The sequence below is a fragment of the Aythya ferina genome (genome assembly GCF_964211825.1).
Source record: "Aythya ferina genome assembly, chromosome: 1".
Classification (NCBI taxonomy): Eukaryota; Metazoa; Chordata; class Aves; order Anseriformes; family Anatidae; genus Aythya; species Aythya ferina.
Genome location: NC_140296.1, coordinates 56,624,967 through 56,647,934, shown reverse-complemented (window position 1 = coordinate 56,647,934; position 22,968 = coordinate 56,624,967). Strand labels below are relative to the sequence as shown.

General features: G+C 40.4%; 1 protein-coding gene across 3 annotated transcripts in view; it reads left to right on the top strand.

The window, feature by feature from the left end:
- The first annotated feature begins 473 nt into the window (after window positions 1-473).
- TMTC4 (transmembrane O-mannosyltransferase targeting cadherins 4) overlaps window positions 474-22,968 on the top strand; it is a 52,884-nt gene continuing 30,389 nt past the window's right edge. For 2 of the 3 annotated variants that reach the window (XM_084505548.1, XM_084505546.1), the window contains exons 1-5: window positions 474-555; window positions 2,347-2,562; window positions 8,371-8,486; window positions 10,483-10,699; window positions 14,247-14,334. In XM_084505548.1, coding sequence (XP_084361674.1) covers window positions 2,401-2,562; window positions 8,371-8,486; window positions 10,483-10,699; window positions 14,247-14,334 — 583 coding nt within the window. In that variant the 5' untranslated portion in view covers window positions 474-555; window positions 2,347-2,400. Of the gene's footprint in view, window positions 556-1,534; window positions 1,743-2,346; window positions 2,563-8,370; window positions 8,487-10,482; window positions 10,700-14,246; window positions 14,335-22,968 lie in introns of those variants that run through there. The other variant, XM_084505547.1, reaches the window with a different exon arrangement.

Here is a 22,968-nt window from a genome sequence, read left to right as displayed (position 1 = left end):
TTGTGACAGCTGCCTGGCATTGCCCTGCCGCTCCCACACCGGGGAGCACCTCGGGTGCCTTGTGGCGGCTCCCTTGTGGCGTTACGGACTCAAAGCGAGAGTTTCACGGATACTTTAACAACACAGCCTGGGAATCGCGCTGCCTCAGCTGAGCCGGGCGTGTGGCGACAGCAGATTAAGGGCGACAACCGCCACGCTAACGGCCGCCCCAACGGCCGTCCCAACGGTCAGCCCAACGGCCAGCCAGGTGAGCGGGACACCGCCCGCCCGGAGCCGAGGGGGGCGCTCCGCCAGCCCCGCTCCCTCCTCGCCCCGCCCCCTCCTTGCGTCACCGCCACGACCCCCCGCCTCCGCCGCCAATGAGCGGGCGGGGCTGCCCCGAGGGGGCGGGGAGGAGGGTGGGCGGGGCGGCAGGGCAGCCAATGGGCGGCGGCGGGCGGGACCAAGAGGCGAAGCGGCGGCGGCAGCGGCCCCTCCCCCGGCGGCCGGAGCGGCGGGCGCTCCCCGCGAGGGGAGTTGGGCGGCGGGCGCCGCGCGGGCTCCGGCTCCTCGCAGGTAACGGCGGGCGGGCACCCCCGACCCCACAACCCACACACCCCGCGACCCCGCGCCCTGGAGCCCGTCCCCGGCGAGGGGGGCTCGCCCTTTTCCCCTCTCAGCGGCCGGAGCGCCCGCGGAGCTGGACGGGACGAGGGGACGCGGCACCCGTTGGGACCGTTGGGGCCGTTAGGACCGTTGGGGATGCGGGGTCCCGGGGAGCCCGCTCTGTCAGGGCGAGCTGCGGACCCCCCCCCCCCCCCGAAGCCCTTTTTTTATGGGGGTCCGCGGCAGGGAGCCCCCCGGGCGGGGTCTGCGGGGAAACTTCGCGGGGGGAATGGGGTGAGGGCAGGGCGCGTTGTGGCGGGGCGCTGCTCCCTGTGACACCGCCGGGTGCCTCCCTCTGCTTAACCCCCTTGTTTGCAGCCTCTTCTTCTCCCGGCGACCTCGAAGCGCAGGGGTGGGTTACTTTAGGAGCAGGTTTTGCTCTTCTTGTGCTCCTAAAGTGGCTGCCCCGCTGAGCAGCGCCGCTTTTCCCCAGCCCTCCCAGCTCCCTGTGCCTGGCGCCGAGCTGCGGAGCGCTGCTGCTGGTCCTGGCAGCTAAAAGGGCCGCTGGTGGCACGGGGAGTACAGCCTGCACGGGGGCATGGGCGTGGGGGGGGCAGCGAGCTGCCAAGCGATTGCCTTTTCAGCCCTAATGGTCGAGTGTGTTCGGAAAGCCGGAGAGCTGGAGCGTTTTCCTTGGTTAAGTGCGATGTGTTCAGGTGTACAGCAGTAAAGTCGGTATAAAAGAGCCAGCAAATACGAAGAAAGTTGCTAAGTTAAGGTTTGGACTCTAGGAATTGTGAGGCTGGGCTCCGGTATGTGCTTGTCACAAACTTCACATACTCCTGTTATTACTGTAGCTTCCCATTTGTAACCTCCCCCCCTGCCATTTACAGCAGCACTCGGTAATAAAACCCCTCTCAGTACTGTGGGAGCAGCAGCGAAGCAGAGGCAGCATAGCTGCCCAGGCAGAGGGCTGGCTTTGGAGCATCAGACGACACCCTGCCGAGTAAAGGTGGCTCGTGGGTAAACTTCCAGTCTTGGTACCTTCACGCTGATACACTGCTCAGTGCTGTCGGATTGTGTGATCGCTCTCATCTGCCTCAACAACTACATGCGTGTGATGACACTGGTGGAATTAAGCCTGTGCTGCACTAGAGGTGTGCAGAATGATGTAGTGAACGCTCGTTTGAGCCCTAATTGTATGATACTTGTCTCATTGTTTGAATTGTTAAGATTTAGGGCCCAGTGTCTGTATGTATTCCCAGTATGGACTGTATGTAAGACTAGGTCACTTAACTCAATGGACTTGGCTTGAGTTGAGTTCTTTTTGCAATTGCTTATGGTTTGTGTTTGTTTTTTTTTTCCACTCCCTGTAAGGAAATTACAGTGCTTATCATTCTCTTAAGAATTTTATAAATGCTCCGCAGTCCCTGTTATGCCCTATATGTTGCACTTGAAAAGAATAGCAAGAAACAGATAAAAGTGACTTGCTCAACATTTTAGGATTTATCTGTGCCAGAGCTGTGGCTTGGAATCTCAGAATTTCTTGGCTTCTATCTCTGTGCATGGACCGTGAGAAATTGTGTCCTTCTTCCAAATTTGAAGTATAAAATTATGTTTTGGTATGTTCTGGTATTATGAAACACTGTGAAATAAAGATATTTGGTTGATAGAAATTTAATTTTCTTATTACCACCTCCCATTTTATTATTATTTTTGCAGTCAAATGTAAAACTGTGCATTTCTGTATATTTCTTTCAGATTTGCAACCAACATAATGCTGAAGCTCCCAAATTGGAACAAGCGTTTCACAGAATGGCACAAGCAGAACCTAATCTGGACCATGACATATCATGGGTTCTCCTTCCGTCACACTGGGCTAAAATCGTTGTGGCATTAATTTCCTTCCTCTGTTTTGCTAACAGTTATGATGGAGATTTTGTCTTTGATGATTCTGAAGCCATCATCAATAATAAGGTTTGTCTCTTTTGTTTTGTTGTTTTCTTTCCATTTGATTTAAGTGACAATAGGAAAAGAAATAATGACAACAGTTTAAGTAGGCCCAAAATATTCAAATATTCATCCTAGTGGAGAACTTCCTTCTGATATTCTTTTTTTTGAACTTTATTTTTGTTTGTGTTTTTTTTTTTTTTTAAGTAAGCCTTGTTTACAGTTGACAAACAAACTGTCCAGAAGTGTTCCACAGAAAAACCAGAAGCATGAGTAAGCTCATTAAAAAAAATCGTATACCTAAAGATATTTGAATAACTTGACCTGGGTTCTAATGCATAAACAAAAGAGGGAAGAAATTAAACAGTTTTATTTTTCTCCCCTTTTTTGTTACACCAAATGGACATAAGAAAGCATCCAGGGTTGCAGTGAATTTGGATGTGATGCTTAATAACACTTATTCACTGGGTACCTGCATTTCAAGACTGCCTACAGATCTAATTTTATGCTCATTTCTAAGAGTTATGCTGTAGATTTTCTAATATCCATTGATAGTAATAAGAGATATTTTCATTATTCCCTCACAGTGACAGATGAATAAACTGTATGAATAAACTGGTTGCGAGATCACTAAGTGGCTGTAGGGTGCAGGGGTTCTCCAGCTGTGGTTTATACCATAAAAATGTTATAAGAGCAAGGAAAGCTGCGTTTTCCTGTGTTCCTTCTGCAGTTAATATTCCTGTGATGGCAGTATTTTTTGAAATAGAGGCAGAATATTTTTGTGCTCTTCTTTAAACTGATCGTACATGCAACAAACAATTCTTGAAATACTTAGAAATTAACATACAACCCAAACAAACCTCTAGTTACAAGTTTCACTTTTACTGTGAGAAGCTGAGTGTCTTCAATCACTGAGACCCTTCATACAGTTACATGTAGCAATTAGTGGGCCTGTGGTCATGAGTGGGTCATGGTGTTGCACAGCAGCTCTTACGCTGTTCTGGAAGGTACTTGTGACAGGTTTGAAAAGAGAAGCGCAGACTAAAATGAGTCATCCTCATCTGTTGATTCTGTTTTCCTGATGCTATGGGAGTAGAGGGAGGATAATTTACAGAGACTCATACATCTATCTAGAAGAATACAATTCATGTTTTTTGACCTTGCACAAAATTTAGAGGCAACTTAACTGCAATGTACATTTAAGAACTTCACGGAATTACTGTTTACTCAGACAAATTTATATTTTGATTGTGTAAGTCTTCGTGCCTTGAGTTATAAATGGATGGGGGAAAATACATCTGTCAAATTGGAAATAAATCTCAAAGCTCCTACAAGAATACTATCAACAAATTAACAACCTACAGTGATTTTATTTTTGGCATTTTATTTTAAATTACACAGCTCCTGGGAATGTTTCATTCTGCAAAGTTTCATTTTGGGACACAATTATAATATTTTAATTTCCTAAAAGAACAAACAAAAGACTGATGGTGAAACAAGGCAGCTTTATTCTTGTAGAATTTCCACACTTGTCATCTTTCTCCATTTCTTCCACTTTTTAAGTTTTGAAGTGTTTCAGTCTATCTAAGCAACACAACAGCCTGCATCAGGATTATAGCTGTTGGCAAAGCTGAGAAATTCATCCAATTGCTTAAATAGATTAATTCTTACCTAGTCTGTATATTGAAAAAATTGTGAGGCTTACTCTATTTTTTCATTATCAAAATCTTCCAATATCCCATGGAAACTAAATGAGATTTTGTTGACAGTACCATTTTAATACAGGTCAAATAAATATAGGGAAATAAAAAATCCACAAGAAAAATGCAGAGACAATGAGCATTTAACTGTGAGAAAGAGCATGTAGCAAAGGCAGGAATGTTCCACCATGTTGTAGAACTGTCTGATATTAGATAATAAACCCAATAAATGGGGTACGAGGCTGTTTCCAAGTTTTCTTGTTATTTTAACTAGTACACAGCTGTGTTTTTTTGTCTTCATTTGTAGAATCATAGAATATCCTGAGTTGGGAGGGACCCATAAGGATCATCAAGTCCAACTCCTGGCACTGCACAGGTCTACCCAAAACTTCAGACCATGTGCACAGTCCAATCGCTTCTTAAATTCAGACAGGCTTGGTGCAGTGGCTACTTCACTGGGGAGCCTGTTCCAGTGTGCAACCACTCTCGGTGAAGAAACTCTTCCTGATGTCCAGCCTAAACTTCCCCTGCCTCAGCTTAACACCATTCCTGCAGGTCCTATCACTGGTGATTACAGAGAATAGGTCACCTGCCTCTCCACTCCCCCTTGCCAGGATGCTGTAGACCCCAATAAGGTCCCCCCTCAGCCTCCTCTTCTCCAGGCTGAACAGGCCCAGTGCCCTCAGCTGCTCATTATACATCTTTCCCTCATGGCCCTTCACCATCTTTGTCGCCCTCCTTTGGACACTCTCTGGCAGTTTAATGTCCTTGTACCGTGGTGCCCATAACTGCACACAGTACTTGAGGTGAGGCCACACCAGCACAAAGTAGAGTGGGACAATCACCTCCCTCAACCAACTAGCAATGCTGTACTTGATGCACCCCAGGATATGGTTGGCCCTCCTGGCTGCCAGGGCACACTGCTGGCTCATATTCAACTTGCTGTCAACTACCACCCCCAGATCCCTCTCGTCTAGGCTGCTCTACAGCGTCTCATCGCCCAGTCTGTACGTATAGCCAGGGTTGCCCCGTCCCAGGTGCAGGACCCGGCACTTGCTTTTGTTAAACTTCATGCAGTTGGTGATCGCCCAGGTCTATCTGCAAGGCCCTTCCACCCTCATCCAAGTCTACAATTCCTCCAAGTTTGGTGTCATTGGCAAATTTGCTCAGAACTCCTAGTCCTACATCCAACTCATTTATAAAAACATTGAAGGGGACTGGCCCTAAAATGGAGACTTGAGGGACCCCACTAGTGACCATCTGCCAGCCAGATGTGGCCCCATTTACCACAACCCTTTGAGCCCTGCCTGTCAGCCAATTGCTCATCCATTGTATGATGTTTTTGTTAAGTTGTGTGCTGGACATTTTGTCCAGTAGGATCTTATGGGAAACTGTGTCAAAAGCCTTGCTGATGTACAAAAAGATCACATCAGCTGGTTTCCCTTGGTTGACTAGGTGGGTGATCTTATCATAAAAGGAAATCAAATTTGTTAGGGAGGACCTACCCCTCATGAACCCACGTTGGCTGGGACCAGTGACCACATTGTTCCCCAGGTGTACTTCAATAACTTCAAGGATCATCTTCTCCATAATTTTACCAGGCACTGACGTGAGACTGACAGGCCTGTAATTGCTAGGGTCTTCTTTCTTACCCTTCTTGAAAATTGGCACAACATTTGCCAGCTTCCATTCTACTGGGACCTCTACAGATAGCCAAGATCGTTGAAAAATAATTGAGAGAGGTCCCACGATGACGTCAGCCAGCTCTTTAAGCAACCTTTTAGCACCCTATTATATTAAGCAATGTATTTGCTTGCTTGGCAAATCAAACAGCTGTATTAGGACAAACTTCAGACACGATGTGTCTTTTTGCATAAGCCTTCATATAGAAAAACCTGACCTTTCTTCAGGTATTGAACCCTGCCTTGTGAAGGCTGCTGCTATCAAATCTTTAGAGATTATTTGCTTTGTACTTTCATATGTATGTATGGGAAAAGCATACTTAACTTTTAAACAGTTGTGACTCTTAGAGCAAACAATTTCATTTTTAGAGTAAGTCCACTGTGTGGCAAAATTGATGTAAATAACTTTCTCTAAGAAAACTTAGGTATATGAACAATGATAGAATCATAGAAAGGCTCTGGTTGGAAGGGACCTACCTGAAAGACCATCCAGTCCCAACCCCCCTGCCATAGGCAGGGGTGCCTTCCACCAGACTGGGTTGCCCAGGGCCTCATCTAGCCTGGCCTTGAACACCTCTAGGGATGGGACACCCACAACCTCTGGGCAACAAGATACGTGACTGAAGATTTCTGGATCATAAGGAAGTATAATCTAATCACTAAATCCTTCCAGGTATTCAGCATTTCCTGTATCCTGCCTGTTGAAGACAAAAGAAGGCTGATTGAAGATGAGTGGGAAATCTAGCCTTACTCATCTCGAATATTTCCAATCTCATGTTATTATGGTTATACGTGACATAGAGAACATACTTTTAAAATTGTGCTAGTTCCTTTAAAAAAAAGAAGAATAAAGTTTCTTTCATAGTCCATTTCTTAGGTAAACATGCATAAGGAACAGTGCTGCTGGCTGGAACAACAGTTGGAGGGCTTCACTGCCACCAACAAATCCCCCTTGCAGAGTACAAAGGCTGCAATACAACCCAGTCCCAGCTTGCCCCTGTAAAAGCAGGCCATGTTGATTGATTTAGTGGACTGCTGATGAGGTTCACTCCTTCCCTGAGAGTCAGATTATCACCTTTAGGGTTTGTCCATACCAGTGAGGAATGCAACAGGAATTTAGGTGCTGAAGGCCAAAATTGCAGTCCTGGGAGCAAAAATACCTAAGAAATTCTTAGCTGTCACTCAACAATGCAAACATCTGTGAGGGACTAAAGAAGTTTTGCACCTTGGGGCAGTCTTCTATAGAGATGGAAATGTAGAATAAGTGAGACGTATCACACCAGGCTTTGTAAGCCTTGTCATGGCTTCAATAACCTGATTTACCTGCTTACTGTTGTTTGGATTGCTTGTTTGGACTGTTTTGATTTGTTGGTCTGTTTAAGAAAAAAAAATAGGGAGAGAAGGTGGGGATAGACTAATTTGGGTCTGAATACAGGTATAATACCAGCACTCATACGAAAGCTGTTCGTTAGCTGGTACAATTTTGTTCATAGATTCCGCCTTAAGTGTATTTAACCTTTGCGTTTGCTCTAGTATGAATTGGTACTTATTAGAATTTTCCCCAGGGAAGCAAGAGAATAAGGGGTGGGTAGAAGATAAATATGTTAGATCGAGCTTCCCAGATTGCTCTCAAAGAAAACTGAAGATGCTACAAAATCAATTTCTTTCAAAAGGTGGCTTCCTTATTTTTTTTCCTCTCTAAAGTGTATGTTTTCCATTCAATAGCCAGGTTATTTGGATTTTTCCATTATCAGCATAGTTTGAAGATAAAAGGAAAGAGTATACTTATCCTTTGCAATGTTATGGGTTTGTTTTTATTATAGGCCCTGACCCCACCCCAAATTAACATAATTCATTCATTATTAATTCATAAATCATATTTAATTCATTAACATAATTCTTGCTTTCTTGTATTAAGGATTTAAAAAATAAAAATAAAAAAACTATTTGAATAGTGTTCTGTGCAAAGTAAGGCTTCAGAAAGGGCTAATTGTTGTTTTCTATATTTAGTCTCCTTGCTTTCTTGCTTTCACTAATAGTTGACCTTCTGACACTGGGAGAAAAATGGCTATTTGTGACAGTTTGTATTTGGCCTCTTTTGAAAGATAACCTAGCCCTAAAATCAAAGATGTTTTACAAAAATATTGTGTTCTTTTATGTGCATTATATCTCAATAATTGCACCAAATGATCAACTGATATGAAATTTAGTAGAACTATGAGTATTTATGTAGTTATGCCTACCTACAAAATCCAAGCATCATGACCTTCATGATGATAGGCATCCAAAATTTGACCTTCGCTGAAAACTAGGGTGCCTCATCAATGTCAGTAGTGAGCCAACAAAACACCCTTATGTCTGTGGTAACATGAACTTGTTTTAGCTATAACTTGTTTGTGCTATGGCTGCTTTGAACCAAACTGAAATGTTAAGAATCTGATGTCTTGTTTCAGGACCTCAGGGCAGAAACCCCGCTTGGTGACCTGTGGCATCATGACTTTTGGGGCAGCAAACTCAGCAGCAATACCAGTCATAAGTCGTATCGACCACTGACTGTCCTGACTTTCAGGTGAGACTTGTCATTTAGCTCCAGGTCTGAAGTTTTTTAACACATATTGGCTTGATTGATTTTGGGGAGGAGGAAACAAGAAAAGGGAAAGAGGGGGAAAAGGGGAGACACAGCGTGTCTGGAGGGAGTTGGCTGCCTTTCCTGACACTGATTACCTTAATCTCAAATTGAGTTTTAATTTTCAAATTGTTTCTTTCTCAAAGTATGTGTTATTTTGACTTTTTGTATTTCCTTTTATAAATTATGTTTTGTTTACTTGGTACGAGGAGCCATATAGTTGAGGTCACATATTGATGAGGTCACATCATCAAGGAATTAGATGTACGTTGCCTCTGCTTAGTCATGCTGCCACTTGTGGTGCTGTTGTTTTTTTCTGTTCTCTGCTTTGCTAGTGGCCTGTTGAATAATTCTCTTTTATATAAATAGTATCAATGCAATGTGGTCTGTTGCTACTAGGTTACTGAATAGTTTTCCCCCAGATATTTTAGCTTGAAGTGAGTGTCTGAGAAAAAGATACTTAGCTAATGTCTACTGCTTGCCCAAATCCTTGTACAAAGATCATGTAGCAACTGGGCACAGTAACACAGAGAACATTTGAGAACTTGGCCATAAGCTTCTTTACTTTCCCCATACAGCCCTCTGTTGTGGGACCCGCTGCTACAGAATGTGGAGCTGGCACTGCTTATGCAATTGTGTCCAGACTAAGGCAGAGACTAAGTGATTGGGGAATAAGTATTCCTGCACTTTCTCCTCAGATTCAAGGAAAAGTTTTGACTCAAGTTCAGTGTTAGTGTTTTAAGTACATAGCATAATGGATTTCACAGTCTTGTTGGAGTTTCTTCGCATTGTCACAGAGGAAGATGTATGGCTGAAGAGCATGTGTTAGTGTCTTAAACCTAGTAAAGCTTTCAGTGCATTACACAGCACATGCTTTCCTTTCTTTTCAAGGTCTCTGTGGTATATTCCATCTTCAGTAATATTCTGGTTACTTTAAAGAGAGAACTGGGTTACAGTCAGTGCTATATTCAAAAATGCAGACAAGCATGTGGAGATGGTCCATGAAATGTTATTTTTACAAGTATTAGCTTTCTTAATCCCCTCAGGTCTAACTTTTATGTGTGTCACGTTTATAATAAGTTAGGTATTTTTAATAGATTTCACTGAGTCAGATGCAGACTTGCCAAATTAAGTATATAAAATCCACTACCCTACCTAGGTGTCTATATATCTCACCTAGTGATAAAAGCACACAAAAATAACAAGATGCTTCTTCCTCTGCATTTTGTCTCAAAGTTCCTATCCTGAATAGGGTCTTAGACTGAATTTTTATTTACACTTCTTTCTGGTTCAGATACTTGCATGACACCTGTCTCTAGCCAGTCTCACAAATCAGTTACTAAGGCTTGCTATCTGACTACTTTCTGGATTGATGCTGGATTGTACCCAGTTGGTTTCCACATCATCAGTCCAAATGTGAGGACATTTCTTCTCCTAGAATATCAGTGGAAATCTGTTGCTGTGCATATCAGTTCCCTTACTACATGGATCTATTTAAAATTCCATGAAGTTGCTTGTGGACACAGTGTCTCTTAAGCCCAAAGTATGCCCTAGTAGACTGGGTTGTTTATTTGAGGCACACTATTGCATTACAACATTGAAGTTATGTTGCTGGCCAAAAGCCAGATCTAACTTACCATACGTATGATTAATACAGTAGTATTAACATATGCCTTTGGAGACGATAGGTATTATGTTAAATATGGTATCTCATGTGAATATATTTGAGTAAAATCAGGATGGTGTTTCTAGCCTGCTGTGGTGGTGAAGTGGTAATACTATGCGTGCTGGGGTTTGCTTTTATTTTTCAGTCTTTGGGGTTCTTTTTTGTTTGTTTGCTTCTAATATAATCTTTTAATCGAGTTTGGTTGGGTTTTCTGTTTGCATATCTCTAATCATTTATGCAATTCTTAACCTTAATGCTTTTGTTTGTATACAGAATTAATTACCTTTTTGCTGGAGGCTTCTACCCAGTTGGTTTCCATGTCATCAATATAATACTGCATTGTATTATCTCCGTGCTGATGGTTGATGTGTTCTCTATATTATTGGGTGGGCTGCAATTCACTAATAAAGGAAGAAGGCTAAACCTGGCTCCAAAGACATCTCTTCTAGCTGCTTTGCTGTTTGCTGTACATCCAGTACACACCGAATGTGTAAGTAATGAATACTTAACTCTTAAAATTCATATCTTCAGAAGTTCTTGATTATCTTGGCTAATTAGTTCTGACATAGCCTTTTACTCTACATGTTGCTTATATATATTCTTAATGCTTCTCTTGGTACTTGTCTTATTAGAATGTCGTATTAGAACAATCAAATATTATAGTTAGTGCTTCCAAAACGTTGTAATTCCACAGGGCTGGACCTTATTAAGGAAGATAAATTAAATCATTTAGGTACTATAGCTAAAGAAGGATAGCTGTAAACTACACAGTTTTCCTAATTACTTTGTTAAGAATTCAGTACGTGAGCAGCCACGGAGAATGGAAGATAAACTGAATGCAAATGGTTAACCACTTTTCAATCCCATTTGCTTTGATAAAGAGCAGGGAGTTAGAAAATTGGACTAGGAGTATTATACAAACTCTGTATGTGACTAGTAGAATGCTTTATCCAGTTTTGAATCCATGCTGCAAGGAGAATGCTGGGAGAAAATGGAGAGGGCTCGGAAGAGCTGTGAAAATGATTAAAGGATTGGAAATCAACCCATGTCATAAGAGATCAATTTCCATGGGTTTATATTTTTAATATGAAGGAGAAGATTAAAGGACTTTTTTTTTTTTTTTAATTACAGCCTCTAATTGCGTACATGAGGAGCAGAAATCTGATAGTAGTGGGCCCTTTAATAGTGCAGACAAAAGCATAACAGTGGCTGGAAGCTGAAGCTGTAAAGAACCTGAATAGAAATATGGCATGTGCGTAGCAGCCAATTAAAATAGCTGACCAAAGATCAAAGTCGTTGTGTGGAAATTATAGTGAAGAGGAAAAGGTTTTCTTAAAAAGCTCCTTTGCACTCATAGTTAAGAAAGTCTTATGGCCTTATGCTGGTGGAGTTGCTGGATTTGGTTCTTGATTGCTTCATGTCTTATAGATATGAGTACATGACATATAGAATAATAGCAATGCAGGATGTTTTGTTTTTTGAGTTTGGAGAGGCTAAGCTACTGGAAGAGTACTCATTTCTAATACTAGAAATGAACGCTAAATTCTCAGTGTACCTTTTTCTACATATGTGGCACTAATTTTTCACTGACAATATGCCATGGGTATTTTAGCCCTTTTTCATTCCCTTTGTACATAATTGATGGGGAAGAGGTTACAGAAAGTTAGCCTCTCAGCTAACTAGGGATATTGCACGTACCGAACACCTAGAGATAGTGCAAGCTCTGTATTTGCAAATTCTGAGGTTTAACCTCACTTTATTTGACAGTGTAGCTAAAACACCCTGCAATTTGTTCTCTGGTGTTTGCTTGCCTGCAGAATAGCTTCTTTGTTAGAGCACCTTATGTTAGTCAGACGGGCTCATGGTATGTGTTCTCCAAAACCAGTTTTAGATGTCAAAATGAAGTAAAACAAGTCCTTGGTGCTTTTGATGTTTTGACATACAAAGTGAAATCTCTCTTGAGTCTTATCCATAGTCTTGCTATTGACTCCTTTATTAATATCCATAATTTTATTTTTCATTCCATTTGGCTCTAAAAATCTATTTAAATCACCAGGCAGTTTGTTGTTAAGACCTTGGTCATGTCAAATAAATCACAAGTGATGTGGTCTGTCTGCTATGTGAGCTTTGAAGACTTGCAAACACTTTGGGCAGACATTGGAAGAAGAGGAAAAAAGTAGCATGCTTAGGTAACACATCTCTTCTAAGATCCAGGAGCTGACAGAGGCTTGTAATCATTTACACGGTGAATGATAAATCTTGTTGCACAGTAACAATCATGATACTGCTATGGTTCTAGCATGAATGCATGTCAGGCAGCATCTTCTCAGAGAGCATTCCTCATCATTTTAGGTGCCGTGACATTCTGGTTTTGAAATGAGATGACATATTTTGACATAGAATTGTGAGGAATCTGTCTGTTTGCTGCTTTAGTTTTTGGTGTGTGCAGCACAAAACAAACTGTCATGTACAACAGATCTTGAAAAGTTAAGTGCATTCAGAAGCTATGTAATAAAAACATCTGTCATTTTCATTTTTCTACATACAAGTAAACACTGCTGTGGCACCGTTCTCTATTTTAAGAGATGTTTATTCTGTGTAACATTTGATGGATGAAAGACATAAGACTATGCCTGATGATAATTTAAAACTGTATTTTTCTGTTTACCTGTTAGCAGTGATTATGCGCCTGATTCTGTATCTGAGATGAGAATATTGTACATTTGAAGTCATCTGAGACCATATGTGTGTTATTAGCCCCTTAATCTTTTTTATAACAAGTTAGCATTTATTTTCAAAATTGCCTCATCTCGCCTTCACTTTTATCTCCTTAGTTGAGAGCAGCTTCTGAAACAGAATGGCACGTCATTATTGTCACCTTCCAAAGTACTTCATAGGTATTTAACTGATTATTATAACTCCTCTACAATGTAGAAGAAACAGAGAAGTTATCTGGATAAATGAAGAAGTTTTTCCAAACTCGGTTTAGATATACAGGAGTTTCTCCTTTATGGCACTCAGCTGAGGCGGAGGGTAAAGCAGGAAAGAGCTGCTTCTGTGGATTTAATCCTACTCACATATCTCTACATTTTACTTTCACCCTCTGAAGCTCTTTAGAAATATCTGTTCCCTCATGTCACACTGACCAAAAAACAAACAAACAAACAAAAAAAACACCTTTTCTGAAAGGAGGGTTAGCAGGTGCTTTTAAACTAAGTGAAGATACAGTTTCCCTTTTTACTTACTTCTCTTGCTCACAAGAACCAAAGTTTCTGCTTCTGTGCCTGAATCATTACAAACAAAAAAACTGTAGCTGTCTTGCTTTGCTTCCGAAAGGCCTCTGTGTACAGCTTCTCCAGGAAACATGGAACTCAGAGCCTCAGTAAGTAAAACAGGACTGACAACAGTTTAATGGCTTGAACCAATGCTTCTTGATGGTCCTGAGAATGCTCTTGATTTAAATAGTTTGGCACAGATCTAGAATACAGAGGTCCCAGAATGAGCTTCTGATTTTCTTATGTTACTACAGCTTCTGTTAGAGCAAGATGCAGTTGGAGATAGCTCTCATGTAATCAAGTAATATAACACAAAAAGAAAAAAAACTGCTGGAGGGAGGCCTTTCAGCAGGCTAGAAGTTATTTGTTCATTCTGAGTGTTTAGACTGCAATTTGAAGGCTGCCTTATATTCTGAAAGTAGACAGTCTTGATTTGTATTTCAACAGAGTTCTCAATTTTGCAGGGATTTGGAATGTTTGCAAAGAATTCTACTGAAAGGCAATGTAACCCAAAAATCTGATGAAATGGGACAGAGTCTACATTTTCTTAAATAGTCCTTTCTTGTTTCTTAAAATAGCAGTTTTTTCATAAATTAAAGCTAAATTCTTTACCCATCTATTTCTAAGCAATAAAAAAAAAAAAAACTACAGTGATAATTGTATGCATTCACATTGTGCATGTATATGTATATGTGTATCTTAACCTCAGATTTTCTGAGAATAAAATCTGGTAATAGTGATTTTTTTCTTTTTCTTTTTAAGGTTGCAGGGATTGTTGGCAGAGCAGACTTACTGTGTGCCCTGTTCTTTCTGTTGTCATTCCTTGGCTACTGTAAAGCATTCAGAGAAAGTAAGCATTATGTTTGCACCTTTAATTTTGTACGGTAAATTTTATCTGTATTCATACATTTCATTTAAGTGTAGCAAAACCGAAAATGTCAACTGTTGTGGATTGAATCTATTAATGTTTATACAATCTGAAAATATAAAGAAATCTGCTCTAGCAGGTATTTAATTTTAGAAGAGCTAGAAGGGAATGTTGTCCCTAATTCCTGTTAAACACTATGAATTTATTTTAAGAAAAATAGGTTTTGTACTAGGCTTATTTGTGAAATGGTTTGTTGTTTAGAAACATAAATAAATATTTTAATAAGTATTTTAGAAAGAAATCAGACCCGTGAATTTATTTTCTTAAATGTTTTAATATACTTTATGCCATTGTGTTGGGATGGCCTAAATGGGAATGAATTTTAGAAACCTTACAAGTAATTTTTTTAATAAACAGTAAAGATTTACTGGTATGAGTAAGCCCTCTAAATCCCTGCAATATGCAAGTGCTGGCATATACATGTTGAATATAGTATTATTCATAGAGTTTTTGTAAGGTAACAGTATTATTTTTACATGGAAAGTTCTTTCTTAGATGTTTTTTCAAATGAGCTTTTAGATCTGTTGTATTATTTGATCTGAATGCAGCTTGGCAGTTGAAATACTGTTGCGGAGAAATTATCGTGGGAGTCTATTAAATAAGTACAGAATACATCAATTCACAATTCACAATTAGGAGAACCTGTACAGAATATGCAGTCTGGTATCTGAATGTGTTCTACCACAGGAAATAGTGGAATCATTTGGTGAACCCATGAAGAACTGCGCTGTGAAGAGCTTGTGTGATATCGGTTCAATAGGCATGGCCTACGATGTTTAACCACAGTTGGCAATTATTTAGATTAACAACACAGTCACAGAAATGCAGAGCTTAGTGTAGCCTGAGGGGGGTGAGTTGGTGCACAGAGAGCTCTAAGAAGTTGTGAATAACTCCTGCTAATTGAGCTTAGCACGTTTAGAACTACTGTGCTTATTTCTGCACTTGATATCATAAGTTTAGGTTAAACTTGGTCACTTCAAATTACATTTGTAGTAATTCCTGTTCACTTCTGATTATTTTTTCCAACTGTTTCCATTCTGTCAACTGAGCTAGTAATGTCTTGATGAAAATTGGCCTTGGGACCTTGCTTACTCATTAGTTCTTTTTTCACCTATTTTACTGGCTATGATTGTGCTTTGGATGTTTCTTCTGTCAGCACCAAATTGAATTAGACAAATTATTGGCTATGTGCTTTCCAGTTTGTTGATAGAGGTAGGCCTGTATGGCTGGGGTAATTATCCTTGTTTGAACAACTCAAGAGCCAAGTTGTTAGGAGGACTACTGGAGACTCAGAAAGGAATCTGTGTTTCTTTTGATATGGAAGATATCTCAGGAATGATTAAGAATGTGATGTATACTCTGGTAAGGGATATTCTGAGTGCTTTTAAAACTTGCAAAGGCTAGTCTGATAGCTTTTAGAAGTCAGTGTAATTTTAAAAGTGTTGTACTAAAGTTCTTGTCATTGATACAGAAAAAAGAAAATGTTATGAAGTCAAGATACTAAGCAGCACATAGGTTTTGTTTGTTGTTATTGTAGTTTTTTTTTAAATTGGATGCTATCTCATAATAGTATCAGAACTGTGTCTGTTAAGCAGATTTGCTATGGAGAACTATGGCCTGCCAGCATAATTGTGTCTTTTGTCCTTCAGATCAGTTTTCAATGTTTACTGTCACCTTCAGTACTTGATTTTTCCTCAGTGACTTCTGAAAGCAGTTTCGACTTTGTACTGAAGAATTTGTATCCAAGTTACGTAATTGTGTCTCTTCCAACAGCTGCTTCATTTTTGGTAGCTTGGTGACAATTTCAGGTTCTTGCAGGTATCTGGCATCTTCTAAATTAGAGAATGAAAACTTACATATCATCCAGCACTGTGGAGAGCACTAATAAGGTCCTAAGCAGATCTTGCACAGACCCTAAAGGGAGGAGCCCAAGCTTCAGAGTATTTCTTCCCTCTGAACCTTATGTGATTTGCTACAGGCCAATGAGCAGCGTGCCGCACAATAGATATTTGCATCAAGTTTTCAGGTCAGAATGGTTCTGGTCTGAAAACTGTCTTAGAAAGGTCTGGGAGGCTTCATTGCTCGTCCTAGACATGTCTTCCTAAATGTGAAAACCTTTAATTTGTAAACAGAGAGGTAAGTGAGATTGTCTCCACCAGCAGTTTCCCCACAAACTCTCCAGCCTCATAAGCCAGCTGCATTTCACCTTGTATCTGTTATGTACGTGGGTATTCTCAAGCTCTAAGTTTCCCTACTTTGTGACCTTCACCAGCTAACTTGGGCATGCAACTTAAAAGCTTTTTCTCCCTGCTCTTTCTGTGTAGTCACTGGAACGAGATAGGCTTATTTCAGTGGTCACTGAGAGGGGGGGAGCTTATCTTAGGAATTTTCTGTCACCTTCTGGGGGTACATTGCATAGAAGCTTAGGAAGACTAGGCTTGTTGCTTAGGGTAGCTGCAAAAATGGAGCAACCTAGGTTTTTGTCATAGATTATAGAGATCCTTAGGTCAGAAAAAAACTTTGGAGGTCGTCTCTGGTCTGACAACTTAAAGCAAGGGCACTTTATAGATCAGGTTGTTCAAAGCATTAGACAGGTGGGTGGTAAAAATCTTCAAGGCAATTCACAGCCTCACTAGGCAACCTGTGTTTAACAGCCCTCCTGAGAAGTATTTTTTAGAAGTATTTTTTTTCCCTTTACGTTCAATTGCATTTTACTTCGCTGGGCCTTGCATCATTTCCTTTCTCTGGGCACTTCACAGAAATCTGTCTCTGTCATCCCTATAACTTTTCTTCAAATGGTAAGACTGAAATTGGATCCTTCTCAGCCTTCTCCTCTAGGGCAGGAGGATGAGGGAACCAATTCCCTCAGCTTCTTTTCCTAGTTTGTGCTCTCCTAACCATCTTAAGGGTTCTTTGCTAGACTTCCAGTTTATTCATGTGTTTCTTGAATTGGGTACAACAGTGCTTCTGACGTGGCCTCACAAGAGCTGAATACAGAGAAGCAACTTTCCCTCACCCCCTGGGTACGCTGCAGGTCGTATAACCCTGTGTACATTTAACCTTCTTCATTGCCACGCTGTCGACTCCTCTTCAACTTGCTGTCAGCCAGGAACTCCAGCTCCTATTCTGCAGAGCTGCTGCCTAGGCAGTCCCCAAGCTGGTCTGCTGTGTGCTGCTGTCTTTGAATTTCACGAGGCCTCTGTCAGCCTGTTCCACCAGCTTGTCTTAGTCCCTCCAAATGGCATGCGTGTTCTTTGCTGTACCCATGTATCATGCTGAAGCCCACTGACCACCACCAACAGTTTTACTTTCTATCTTTATGATCTCTTTTTTCTTTTGAGCAGGGAGGTTGGTCCAACCCATCAGGCACTGGTATGGACAGTAGTGTCGGTATCATAAAGGCTGTAGGAAAAGGTAACCACGGAAGTAGCTATAGGCAAGTATGACTTTTCGGTGGTTTTATTCTATTAAAGCAAGTGCAAAACTTTAGTCTTGGATGTCCCCATTTTGATGGTGTGAATATCCTTGTTTGATTAACAATTCTTCTAGTCATTCAAAAATAATAGGATGAAAAAGGAATAAAGACCTTTTTATCTGAGTTTAGCTGAGTTTGGATGTGCTTGGATTTGAGGGAGTCTCAGCAGAAACCATCTTAAGTCCCAAATGTAAGCTGATCTCACTTTGAGTATCAATGAAGAGCAAGCATTTTAAAAATATGCATGTGCAGTTTAAAGAACAGACTTAAACAATGTCTGTTAAGATGTAACAAAGAAAAAATATCGTGTTTCTCTCAGAATTCAAACTATTTTCCTTCTACTGGCAAAGTGTGGTTAGCCACAAGGCTCAGAAAGTCTGCAATACTGCCAGGGCACATTGATAGTGCTAGTCCAAGCTAACAGTTGTTACTTCATCACTTTCCAGGTCCAACTGAGATGGTAATTGATCTTTGTGGAATAGTCTTAGTAAGAAGGAGGGGGAGAACACAACCAAAAAACCTTCTGTGCGTTCCGTTGCATTAGGCTTTTGTTTCTAATCATACATAGTGGCTTTCTGAGGATCCCCCAGAAAAATGGGATCTAGCAGTTTGTTACACCATCCTATTTCCTTTTGTTCTGCTAGATTTGTATGTATTTGTACAGATACAGTTAGTCCTCAGTAACATAAACTCTTCTGTCTCCAGCAGCATCCTAATGTTATTAAATACATAGGATATCTTAAGTCTTTCATAAAGAACCTGACTGTTCTTGCAGCAAGGCAATGTGAGATTTGTGTCCAGCAGAGTTCCAGAAATCTGTTTCACTAGGATAGATACAGTTGTTCAATTGTCATCCTTGAAGTCTTCTCTAACAGTGATAAAAGACATAGAAGAGAGGCTGGTTAGTGTTTGTTTTCACCTGATATCTAAGTGAATAAATGTAAGATTATTGTTTTTGTCTTGAGATTGAGGACACAAAATGTGTGAAGAGTATTTGGGGGATAATAAGGGGAAGTATAAATAATACTGAAAACAAGTAGGAGATTAGAAAGGTAGAAGTTGCCAGACTGGAAAATTTCCAAAGGAAAATGATTTTTGTAACGCTCAATATATACTGTAGGTTGCCTGTCTGATGTGGTTTATTCATGGCTTTGATGGATTTGGGGGCAGACAGTTTCTTTTAGCCAGAATCCGTAGCATTTTATCTTTTTTTTCCAAAGAGTATCAGCATTTAACACACTATATAGGTTATAAATATGTTTTACTGAAGTTCTAAAATTCTGTTACTTTTTTCTAACATAGAGTTTTTAATGTTACCAGAACTCTGATAGGATAACATTTATGTTTGCAAGGAACTAATCTGTTGTTCTCATTCTGTCCGGCTGTTTTAAAAACACATCTGTGGGGACAAATCCACTGCATAGGCTTTGGAGACAGCAAGAGCTGACAACTGTTTAGGTATGTTCTGAAGGGAACTGTGGGTTATTAACTTTGTTGAATTTTAATGCAGTATCTCTGGGAATTAATAAGGACTTCTAAAACTGCTAGAGTATTCATTTTGCCTTCCTTTGTCTTCAGCCTTGACAGTGATCCAGTTGCATGTATTTGCCAACTGCATTGGTGATCTGAGTAATGTAAAATGTTGAGTTTATGATATTTGCTTCATGTGAGTAATACTTGGCATGGATCTGAAATAGGGGAACAACTGTTTGCTCATATGCTATGACTTCTAAAAATGACTTTGTACTTGGTTGTGTGTTTCTGTTTTGTTCTGTTCTTTGTAGTCTTCCATTAATCATCTGCTAGTTCACTGCTAATATAATGAAACATGCAAAACAGACTGTAGCAATGAGTTTTGTGAATAGTGGAGGTTTTCCTTTAGTTTGGAAATGTGTAAGTCTTCTATGTGAAAGTCAGTACTGTTAAGATGAGGGGGAGTTTGTTAGCTATTTTGCAATTGGTCAAAGGTATTTACTACCCATAGAATCACAGAATCATTAAGGTTGGAAAAGCCCTCCAAGATCATCTGGTCCAACCACCCCCCACCACCAATGTCACCCACTAGACCATGTCCCTAAACACCATGTCCAACCTTGCCTTGAACACCCCCAGGGGCAGTGATTCCACCACCTCCCTGGGCAACCCATCCCAATGCCTGACTGCTCTTTTTGAGAAGAAATGTCTCCTCGTGTCCAACCTAAACGTCCCCTGGTGCAACTCGAGGCCATTCCCTCTAGTCCTATCACTAGTTACCTGTGAGAAGAGGCCGACCCCCAGCTCCCCACACCTTCCTTTCAGGTAGTTGCAGAGAACAATGAGGTCTCCCCTGAGCCTCCTCTTCTCCAGACTAAACTGTTTAACATTTGGGCCCTGATTTTTCAACTGTGTGCCCAACTGTTCATGTTTGAACACATTGGGAAGGAGGAGTTGCATGTGGAAAATCTATCCATTTATTCTTTTAGTGGGCAAATGAAAAACCATAACTTTCTTTCTTGTAGAATTAGCGCTAAATTTTGTTTGTCCAAGAGGGTATGATTTAGGGTTAGATAATCGCTCTACTGTAGCCTCTTTGTAATGAGTTTGAGGTACTTGGAGATGTTTAGGAATGCCATTTGCTGTTGAAGTTTCATTATTAAGTGAAATGCTGAGCTGCGCTGCAGTGGTATGTACATTCAGAGAATTGGAGACACGCAGGGAGATCTCAGGCTTAAGTTAACTTTGACAATGGATTCTTACTTTATCTTCTAACACTAGGGAATTCTTCCTGCTCTTTATAGCAATGCACTTAAACATGCTTCAGTGACTTCTTGAACTGCTCCAAGTTGTCACCTGGTTAGGCCCTAAGATGCTCAGTTGGCTTTGAGGGAGGAAATGCTGAATGCCTAAATGTCTAACTTGATAATTATTGTTTTTTTTGCTGTTGCTAGCTTGACTTTAAAGTAAAACTAAGCTTGGTACTCTAAACATGTAGTATTTTTCTTCATATCCTGAACTTATTAGGAATTTGTATTCATTGACTTGTGGATTTAGGACATTGCAAGATAAGGTCTCTTAAAAGAAGTAGGATTAGCATCTAGGAAGGCAGAGTTGAGGGGTATCTACACAGTAAGCATATTGCTCATAAATTTAGGATCAGTTGACTCCACACTGTAAAACGCTTTCCTAGAGCAATTCTGCATACATAGTGCTTATACTTGAGTCCAGCAGCCTGAGTGGAAGAGCCCTCATGGCTTCTTCATGTCTTACACAGGTATTTCTTTGGATCCCCTTGACTTTCAGACTTCAGGTACTCGTAAAGTGGGGTCATTGAAACACCCCTTTTTGTTGGTATAGAAACAGTGTGTTTTTCCAGCTTAAAAAAAAAAAAAAAAAAAAAAAAAGGCAAGTACTCTGTTTATTTGGCGTGCTTACAATCTTGTCCATCTGTCAGAGTGGCACGATGCCCACTCACAATATGGTATACCAGCTTCAACTAGGTGCAGGTGCCAACCAAAGATTGGTTTCATTTTCTAACACAAGATTCTTCTGGTGGGAAGCAGTGCCGTATTAGGGGAATGTGCTTTGTTAGGCCGATTACTTCTATTGGCATGTGTGTATCTTATAATAATAATTAGCGCTTATGCAGTGCTTTACATTTTCAAATCACTGTTAAAAATTGCTTGACATTGCTGAATGCCAGTCTTTTGTATCTGTTTTTCAGTCCTAGTTTAGTCCCGAGATTTCTGCAGGGAGGATATGGGGGGTGTCTGTGCATATTGACCCAGGAAAAAGCACAAGATAAAACATTTCTTAATTAAAATTCTCTTTCTTTGAAGTTTAATCACAAACTGATGAACTTTCATAATATTACAGTTCTCTATATGGCTGTACTGACTTTTTGAGACTGCAAAAGAAAATAAAGGAACTGAGATCATGGTTTTGGGGAAGGAGATCGTGATGCTTGTTTCTCATCTTTTAACGAATGTATCTATGGAATTGTGTTTTTTCGTTGTTGTTGTTCTTTACCATCTTTTACCGTATTTGAGGGTTCCTACGTAAGCTTGGCTACACTTTACATGCTGAGACATTTCTGGCATCTGAGACTTGGAATGTTCACAACACAAGTCAGTTTCTGTACAGCTTTGAACGTGTGCCTATTGAATAGCGTTTGATTATCGGTTTTCAAGACCATTTCTCCAGTTTGTCAGAGGAATTCTGTCTTCTCCTTAGTATGTTTCATAGCCATTGTAGCCTGGCAGCAGTTCTGGACCTAATCAGAATATTCCTTATTCCATCATCCAAATTTTTAAAAATACCTAATAGAGCTAGATGAAAGGAAGAACCAATCCAGAATGTATTTTCCTATTTTGCACAGTGGCCTTGAGTCTTAGTGCAGTTTTACAATGGTTACTTGTATCCATTCTATAATTTCATCCACCCCCTATTATTTCTTGCTTATTTCACACTGTCTCCAATGGCATTCTCATGCCTTCCGGAAGTCGAGGTTTACAGGTTTGCTCTCATCCAGAAAGTCCTTTTTGCTCTCCAAGTCAAAAACTATACTTTATTTGATTTAAGTAGCTGTAATACGTCTTTGGAAAACAATGAATCATATCCTTTTCTTTTAGAGACTCATCTAGAAAATACCTTGTGGTGTTTTTTGTTTTCTGGACAATTTCAACTTGTCAGCTTGGCTTTGATGCTTTAGCTTTACTTTTCCTATCTCTTTTACCCTTCAATAGTGGACATGCAGGCACAATGGGATTTTTTGTTTGTTTGTTTTTAACTCCAAGCTTTTGGAATTTCATGCATTTTGCATGATGTCTCAGAGGTAACAGTTGAGATTACTCTGTGGTGTATAAGACCTGTTGGAGTAAATGTAATCAATTGCTGTAATTTAAAACAGATTAACTTCTCTGTAAATTCTGTGTTGTTGTTGTTGTTCACTGTTCTGCTTCTATTCTTGCTCCTTTCCTGCTGATGTTGTGTAAGCCAGCTAATTGCAACTGACCTCTTTGTGAAAAATGAAGCAAAAAGGCACAGAACACTTCTATTTTCTTGGCAATGTCCATTTTCTTTCTCACTGAGTATTGGAATAACTC